The sequence below is a fragment of the Neovison vison genome, chromosome 7 (genome assembly GCF_020171115.1).
Source record: "Neovison vison isolate M4711 chromosome 7, ASM_NN_V1, whole genome shotgun sequence".
Taxonomy (NCBI): domain Eukaryota; kingdom Metazoa; phylum Chordata; class Mammalia; order Carnivora; family Mustelidae; genus Neogale; species Neogale vison.
Window position 1 is genome coordinate 57,713,073 of NC_058097.1, and position 9,020 is coordinate 57,722,092.

Genomic DNA, 9,020 nt, shown 5'->3' on the forward strand with positions numbered 1-9,020 from the left:
CACCTGGGTGGCTCAGTGGGTTAAGCCACTGCCTTCAGCTCAGGTCATGATCTCAGGGTCCTGGGATTGAGTCCCGCATCAGGCTCTCTGCTCAGCGGGGGGCCTGCTTCCTCCTCTCTCTCTCTCTCTGCCTGCCTCTCTGCCTACTTGTGATCTCTCTCTGTCAAATAAATAAATAAAATCTTAAAAAAAAAATCTTTACAACTGTAGGAAGAAAAATTTGTGTTGACGTAAGTTGCAGAGCTGGTAATGATTTGTCACAGCAGCTACAGGAAACTGTAACAGTATGCAGTGGAGAACTGGAAGAAGGCTGAGGGTACCTGAAATATGTGTATAGTCCTGGGTGCCTGAGACTGAAGAGAAGGTCCAGATCAGGAGGTCTTCAAGCAGGACTGAGGGCTTTCCTTTGGCAGTTGGGACCACTGGAGGTTTGGGGCAGGATGGGATCCCAGTTAAATGCTTGGTATTGCCAAGCATTCTCTCCACGCTGTGTGCAGAGTGACACATGTGAGGAGTCTGGTGTGCTGTCTCTGGTATGGGGGAGAAGAGTCGTGGTGGGTAACAGAAGCTGCGTGAGAGGTGTGGTCTGAGAATTGATGTGCACGATAGGAGTGAGTGGGAACTGATGGTCCTGCAGCCCCGTTCCCAGGGGCTTCCATGAGAACAGGGAGCTGGGCTTATGTCCTGGCATGATTTAGGGTCCCCCAGGGGGATTGGCTGGCATGGGGGGAAGAGGGTGAGCATGACATTGTTGTGAGTAGACAGAGTGGAGATACTCAGTCAAGAGACTTCTGGACTGTGCTGGCCATGTCATTGCAGGTCTGTGTGATCTCTGAGGATGTTTTTGTGTCCTTCTCCCGGGAAGAATGGATGCTTCTTGATGATTCTCAGAGACTTTTATATCAGGATGTGATGCTGGAGAACTTTGCACTTTTAGCCTCACTGGGTAAGGTCTGCATGCCAATCCCATCTGCTTTTTCTTTTTCTCCAGGGTCTGCTCTCTTCTTCCCATGGGCAGGTCATAGGCTCTGCTTCCTTGCCAGGTTTCCTGGAGTAGCGGCTGTGGGTGCCTGGTTTGCGCTGTATGGAGTGTTCTCATCTCCTAGCGAGCCAGTCCTGAAGCCTTGCAGTGAAGGGTTGAGAGGCATGAGGTGTGGTTTGCCCAATGGATCCCATAGTTGTGCTCCTTTTGGGGGCCTGGTGAATCTGTCCAGAATGATGGCACTGCTATGCCTAAGGTTCTGCTCCCTTTCTGTAGGGGACATTTTCTGGAGCTTAATTGTACCAGGAGTTACAGGTACTCACGTAGTCACTACTTATGGGTATCTTTGTGCAGTTCCTCCAAAACCCTTCTTCTAGGTTTAAAACAATTTTTGGTAAAGATTTTATTTATTCATTTTAGACAGACAGAGAGAGCATGAGTGGGGCAAGGGGCAGAAGGAAAGGGAGAGAATCCCAAGCAGACTCCATGCTGAGTGCAGAGCCCAATGTGGGGCTTGATACCATGACCCCGAGATAATGACCTGAGCTCAAACCCAGTCAGACACTCAACCAACTGAGCCACCCAGGCGCCCTCCCCCACCCCACTGCCAAGGATGTGGATTTTTGTTTTGTTTTGGTAATAATTTTTTTGGTAATAATTTTTTTTAACTTACGGAGTGTCATAGGATGCCTTGCTCTGTCCAGTAGTGGCCGCTCACCTGTCATTTGTCTCTCTTAGGAATTATATCCTCCAGATCGCACGTACTTACCCCACTGGAGCAGAGGGCAGATCCCCGGATAGCTGACCAGGTGGATATGGCTCCAGCCACAGAAAGGAAGACTTGGAAGGGACCTGGACCTGGTGAGTGGATGCGAGGGAAGGGCATGATATCAAGGTTGGATTCAAAACTAGCAGTACTAACTTTTCATACCACTGTTTGACTTCAGGGCTGCTGGCTACACCGTATTTCTACCCATCCTTCCCCATTCTTGATACTGCAACTTATCTCCTGTCTGCTTCTAGGCCCCTGCCGTGTTCTATCTGCCCCGCATCCAGGCCACCCGCCCCCCCGGGTCTGCATTGTTCTGCAGCATTGGCCTACATTTAACGTGTCATGAGATGTGCACACCCCCTTAAATAACCCTTGAGGGGCGCCTGGGTGGCTCAGTGGTTAAAGCCTCTGCCTTCGGCTCAGGTCATGATCCCAGAGTCCTGGGATCAAGCCCCGCATTGGGCCCTCTGCCCAGCAGGGAGCCTGCCTCCTCCTCTCTCTCTCTCTCTCTCTCTCTCTCTCTGCCTGCCTCTCTGCCTACTTGTGATCTGTCTGTCAAATAAATAAATAAAAATCTCTAAATAAAAAAAAAAGAAAAAATAAAGAAAAATAAATAAATAAGTATCCCTTGAGCCCCAGATACACACTTGTTAGTGGGTCTTCCTGGGCTTGCATGTGCCATTCTGCATAGCACTTTCCCATCTCCACAGCCAGAGACCTACTGGAAGCCACTTGCTGTTCTCTGTCCACATATCCTTGTCCTCAGAAGGCTCCCTTCATTCAGTGACTTTTGGAGACCCAGTTCTACATTGCAACCCCTTCCTCAACCTTCCCTACCTCTCTTGTCCTATAAACGGTCCCACTGAGGTACTCCCAGGTGTGTCGCATACATATTAACAATAGGGTCGCCCCTCCCAGTAAGTGTGACATGCATGTCAACAGTACTTCTCTGCTTCCAGGTGGTTGGTCTGTGGTGGAGGATGAGGCCACGTCCCCTGAGCAGAGTGTTTCTTTAGAAGGAGTGTCACCGGTCAGGACTCCGGTGGCAGGTCTGAAGCTCTATCCCTGGGATGGATCTGGCTCAATATTGAAAGAAATCTTACACCTGACTGAATACCAGGGGGAGGAAGCCAGGCTGGAACCACACAGTGGTGGGGCCTGTTGGAAGCCTTCTGGGCTCAGGGCAAACGTCCATCAGCACCACAGTGCAGAGAAACCCTTCAGAAGAGACGAGGACAGTGGCTCTGCAAAAAGCTGCAGATTCCATGTGCCAGAGAAGACCTGTACACACAGTGAGGGTAGAAGGGACTTTCCAGCCACCTCAGACCTTCTTCAGCACCAGGTCTCCCATATTAGGATGAGGCCCCACAAGAGGACGAGGCCTGGGGGAGCCCTTCACCCTGGACAGCAGCATCACAGGTGCTTCGAATGTGGGAAATTGTTCACCCGCAAAGACACACTTACTCGGCGCCAGAGAATCCATACTGGAGAAAGACCTTATGAGTGCAGCAAATGTGGGAAATTCTTTAGCCAAAGCTGTGACCTTTTTAAACATGAGACCATACACACTGGAGAAAGACCTTACGAGTGCAGTGAATGTGGGAAATTCTTTAGACAGGTCTCTGGCCTGATTGAACACAGGCGAGTTCACACTGGTATAAGACTCGACCAGTGCAGAAATTGTGGAAAATTCTTCAGTAGTAAGTCCAACCTCATTAGACACCAAGAAGTGCACACAGGGGCAAGGCCTTATGTATGCAGTACATGTGGGAAAGAGTTCAGCCGCAAACACACACTTGTTTTGCACCAGAGGACTCATACTGGAGAAAGGCCTTATGAGTGCAGCGAATGTGGGAAGGCCTTTAGCCAAAGTTCCCACCTTAATGTACACTGGAGAATTCACAGCAGTGATTATGAGTGTAGCCGATGTGGGAAAGCCTTTAGCTGCATCTCTAAACTCATTCAGCACCAGAAGGTTCACTCTGGAGAGAATCCTTATGAATGCAGCAGATGTGGGAAAGCCTTTACCCAAAGGCCAAATCTCATTCGGCACTGGAAAGTTCATACTGGAGAACGGCCCTACGTGTGCAGCAAATGCGGGAAAGAGTTTATCCGCAAACACACTCTTGTTCTCCATCAGAAGATTCATACTGGAGAAAAGCCTTAATACCACAGCAGTTGCGGGAAATCCTTTAGCCATTACCCCAACTTATTATCCATTTGCGAATTCCTGGCAGCAGACCTATGACAGCCTTTACCACGGACCAAACTTTATCCAGCCCTGGAAAATCCACACCAGACAGAGGCCTCAGCGGTACAGGGAATGTGCCATCTCCTTGTTCAGTGTAGCAGCTCTCATCAGAGAGGAGCTGCGAGAGAGGCTTTGTGAGGGTGCCGTCATTCAGAAGTGGTACCTCACATGTATGAACTTCTGCGCTGGGGAGGCTCTTTGTAAGTGCCTGATACATCAGTGATATCAGGACCTGTATGCACATTGTAAATTGCCAGGGCCCTTTGTCAGTGCTAAAAGCCATCCCGCTATTACCATCAGCCCGAGTCCTGCGGTGTGTGTCGGTCACTCCAGCATGCTTAGGCAGGCGGACCTGTGCTGTCTCCATAGTCCCTAGAAGGAGTCATGATCGACCTCCATGGTACATGGGGGGGCTCATTTCCTTACTTTTGTCTGGGTTAGGCATGGAAAAAATCAGCACACAAGATGGGTTTTCCAGGTAGCTTGCAAAGATTTATCCTCATGGACTTTCTCATCTCGTGTGATGCTCACTGTGGATGTGTGCAGTCTCACGGCCTTCAGCCCTGGAAGCACATACCTCACATCACTCATGTGTGAGTGCAATAATAAAGGGCTTATTCTTGAGCTATTTTTATTTTTTTCAAGATTTTATTTATTTATTAGAGAGAGAGGGTCTGAGTGTGGTGGGGGGTGGGCAGAGTGAGAGGGAGAAGCAGGCTTTCCGCTGAGCAGGGAGCCCAACATGGGGCTCGATCCTAGGATCCTGGGATCATGACCTGAGCTGAAGGCAGACACTTAATTGACTGAGCCATCCAGGTGCCCCACTTTGAGCTGCTTTTAATCTGGAGAGTTCTCATTGTGTGGAGTGTGTTGAGACACACCTGTGTTCTGCAAACATGAAAGGATAAAGTTTATGGGAGGCCCCAGTTTTCCATGTCTCAGGACATGATGGCAGAGAAAAGCTGTCACACCAGGTTTGACCTAATTTGTGTTGCCACCCAAAGTCTTCTAGGAAAGCCTTAGGAGCTTTGGGAGACCTGTCATGGCAGCCTTCAATTCGTGAGTCCCTAAGTAACTGTAGGAAGGGGGTTGTGATAACCTCCATTGCATCTGAGAGCAGAGTGAGTTTGGTCCCTTGTCCCCATGGAATGTTTCATATCCCCAGATGCTATTAAGAAGAGTCTGGCCTCTGGTACCTGGCAAGAAGTCCGAGTTCAGAATTCAGTAGGTGGGAGTCACTGGTGGGAAGACCTACAGGAGCCAAGTTGGGGCTATAATGGACACAGGAACAAAGCGCGATTAACACGGAGTCAGAGTGATTGCAGCACCCTGGGAGGGCTCCCCACGACAGGCGCCTGCTCATAGTACTCCCGTATCGTGGCTGAGCAGGAGAAGATAGAGAAATTTTCAGGACTTCCAGAGCTGTCTCCTCTGGCCAAGATCCCTTGCAGGACAAATAACCCAAATATTTCGTGGATTCCCTTAGGCCATACATGCCTCAGGTCAGAACTGTTGCTGTGGCGGCAGGAAAGTGGATTGAGAGACGGGAGATCTGGGATTCCAGGGATGTGGCTTTTGTGACTTATCCAATATTCTTTTTTTTTTAAGGTTTTATTTATTTATTTGTCAGAGAGAGCACAAAGCAAGGAAGGTGGTAGGCAGAGGGAGAGGCAAGTTCCCTGCTGATCCAGGAGACCGATGAGGTACTTAATCCTAGGACCCTGGAATACCCACCTGAGCTGAAGGCAGATGCTCAACTGACTGAGTCACCCAGGCGTCCCAGCTTAATCAATGTTCTTGGTGACTCGTATAGAAACAGCTTTCCTGAGTTGCCAGTTTATGCTGCCACTGAGGCAGGACTACCCCCAAGGCAAGAAGAGAAAGTGGAGTATTATAAGGTTGCCTGGAGGATTTAATTTGCCTTTTTCCTATTTTCTTAAGATGGACTATGTTATTTATATGAGAACTCCCTTCTAATACTGTCATTTTGTAAGTTTCCCTGTAATTACTATGTTAGCAGAATTCCCCACATTCTGATATAGTGTGCATTTATTTCATCTAAGAATTGTTTTAAAATTGGACTAAAAAGTTCCAGGTTTACTTCTAGGGACTTCTGAGTATCTGTCTTTACCACTAAGACACATGCTAAGATAAGGGCCGTGTTGTTTAATATCCAAAAATTTCCCGACCACACCTTGTCCCGGTCCTGTTGCTGATGGTTTCCAACTGGCATAATGGTTAGATAGTTTGGCTTGACTGTGTTACCAGAGAGGCATAAAAACTCCTACTGGAATCTTCTGACTCTGGAAGCCAGTGTTCATCACTCACATATTTGTGGTGTAGTCTGGGAGTGAATCACAAGAGTGTGTGAATAAAAATCTGGGAAACTGCGTGGATGTTTGACCCCAAGTATGGCCCTGCATTTTCTTCTCTTGGTATGTTACATCCTTCGCTTTTAAGAAAACCTCCCATGAGTATGTTCTGTGGAGTCTTTAAAGTGTTTTCAGGTACAATACTTGTGAAATGTTTCCAGTTCATGATGAGAATGGGATATTTAATATGACCCCTGATTCTAATTCAAGTAATAGTGACTAAGCAGGGAGCTCCTGCCTGGTTCAGTTGGTAGAGCATGTGATTCTTGATCTCAGAGTTCAAGCTGCACATTGAGTGTGGAGCCTACTTAAAAAAAAAAAAAAATTGACTTAGTGCACAGGAAGCAAGATGACAGAGGCTGGTGAGGAAGGATTTTTGTTAATAGGTTGGTTTCCAGGCCATCCCTGGGTTGGGTATGCATAAGGGATGTACTCAGAAACAGGAAGGAAAATAAATGTGAGAACTGGAGTCTGTAGGTCCATGCTAAGTGGATTGCAAATCAAAGACAAACAGGGGATGTCAGCCAAGAATGTGATTCCTTGGCGGTCCTCCCCATCCCTTTTCTAGTAAAAAGCATCAGAGTATTGGGGTCTGTTATCAAAGGAACGAGACTGAGACAAAGAGAAAGTTATGCAAAGCTTTATTCTATGCCAAGCATCAGAAGTCAGACTGACTTGAGCCGAAATCCAGAGCTGGACCCTTCACCCACTGAGCCACCCAGGCACCCTGGTTGATTGACAGCAGTATTTCTCAATGTTTTCAGGAATGAAAAAACCATATTTTGGAGATAAAAGCTTCAGAATGATCAAGTACATTGGTATAGCAGTCACATGCTCTGTTTGAGTCTGTCTTTTCTCAGACTTCTTAGAACCTTCTTCTCAAAGTTCTCAGAGGTTATAACCGTTTCTTAGCTTTTACCGATGTGTAGGGAGATGGAATGTGGGATTCCCCATAACTATTTCTGCCCCTGTCTTTAAACAGCTGAAGTCTGTATCTCACTGCTGTTTTATTCTGAGATAACTTCAAGTACTAAAGCAATAGTATTACCAGTACCTGAAGAAAGAAGTATCACTTCCCGGCAATAAGGTGAGATCATGGGGTGGCTCAGTGGGCTAAAGCCTATTCCTTCCGCTCAGGTCATGATCCCATGGTTCTGGTATTGAGCCCCATGTCCGGCTCTCTGCTCAGCAGGGAGCCTGCTTTCCTTCCTCTCTCTGCCTGCCTCTCTGCCTACTTGTAATCTCTCTCTTTCAAGTGAATAAATAAAATCTTAAAAAAAAAAAAAAAGGTGAGATCTTTGGGTTCAGACAACCCTTCATTTCAGGGTTCAGATTCTCCCTTTGCACACTTGCTCCAACTGAAAAATAGCAAGACTTGTTCGGTACCAAAAATAGCATCAGTTAACCTGCACTATGTTTGGGATGATGTCAGACTCCTAAAAGGAATTAAGTAAATCTGAGAATACAGAGTAAAAATATAGGCGTAAAAGTGTTCTTTGATAGATGCGACACAATCACTGTACAGGCGAGAGGGGTTTAGTGTGGAAACAGAGGCTGACGGCGTCATTGACCACTTCATTTGGGGTGTCCTACCATTCCTTGTCCTTCAACATCGTGTACTGTATGGGGTGTGGAAGAGAAAACCACAGGCCACAAGTGGAGCCGCTTTTTCTCCATCATGTCACCAGACCAGGGTGGAATACCTAAGCTCAATGCATTTCCAACCTCCCCCAGAAATTTAGTTTTCAAGCTCAGTCAGGGATTTTCTGGTCAGCACCAAAAAGGTAGTTTGCCAGAGGGATGGACCCTTTCCATCCCCTAAAGAAAGATGAGGGATTTTCCTAGTAAGACTCTATTTTTCTGCCAATAAGGTGACTTCATCTAACATACTCCTTTTTTCTGTTTATGGTATTCTTGCCCTACCTTTAAAAACATTTCCCTAGGGGCGCCTGGGTGGCTCAGTGGATTAAGCCTCTGCCTTTGGCTCAGATCATGGTCACAGAGTCCTGGGATGGAGCCCCACATCAGGCTCTCTGCTCAGCAGGGGGCCTGCTTCCCTTCCCCTCTCTCTGCCTGCCTCTCTGCCTACTGTGATCTCTCTCTGTCAAATAAATAAATAAAATCTTAAAAAAAAAAAAATTTCCCTCTCTGTAGCGCTTTGGAGCTGCCCTCTACTTGCTAGATGGGAGGCTGCCCAATTAAGAAATCGGTGGATAAAACCAGCCGACCTTTACAATGTACTGGGCTGAATTTTGTTGTTTAACAAGGCATTTTTTGTATTCTTAACCAAGTCCAAAACTGACTAATGTTTCAGGGTGCAAATATCTGAGGAGCAACAAGATCTTTTCACCGATGCACAGACTCATTTCTTTCTGAAACGCTGGACGAAATGATACATATCGTCATTTACCCCAGTAAAAGTATTTGAGAGCATCTAAAAGAATAGTTTTCTTTGCGAGCGGCCTGAGCTTTATGGAATCTGAAAGAAGGGCTCTTCTCCGCCTTTAACAAGGAGCTAAGCCAATCCTGGGTAGAAGCTTCACTTTCCAGCATCCCTCGGGGTGCCACGTGACCAAAGCTGGGTTATTCCTGGTGGAGGACGCCCTACCGGAAACCCCGAGCTCTGGGAGCCACACTACCCCG

The 9,020-nt window shown here is 47.3% G+C and overlaps 1 protein-coding gene across 1 annotated transcript; it reads left to right on the forward strand.

The window, feature by feature from the left end:
- The first annotated feature begins 807 nt into the window (after positions 1-807).
- ZNF671 (zinc finger protein 671) lies at positions 808-4,629 on the forward strand. The gene is made up of 3 exons (XM_044260124.1): positions 808-946; positions 1,721-1,843; positions 2,714-4,629. The coding sequence occupies exons 1-3, from the start codon at positions 808-810 to the stop codon at positions 3,919-3,921; spliced, it is 1,470 nt and encodes a 489-aa protein (XP_044116059.1). The 3' UTR covers positions 3,922-4,629.
- Positions 4,630-9,020: the final 4,391 nt, after the last annotated feature.

Excerpts from the sequence above, each read along its gene's own strand:
- ZNF671 (XM_044260124.1), top strand. The coding sequence starts at position 808 with ATGTCATTGCAGGTCTGTGTGATCTCTGAGGATGTTTTTGTGTCCTTC. Across the intron at positions 947-1,720 it reads TGCACTTTTAGCCTCACTGG|GAATTATATCCTCCAGATCG; the intron begins GTAAGGTCTGCA and ends TGTCTCTCTTAG. Across the intron at positions 1,844-2,713 it reads TTGGAAGGGACCTGGACCTG|GTGGTTGGTCTGTGGTGGAG; the intron begins GTGAGTGGATGC and ends CTCTGCTTCCAG.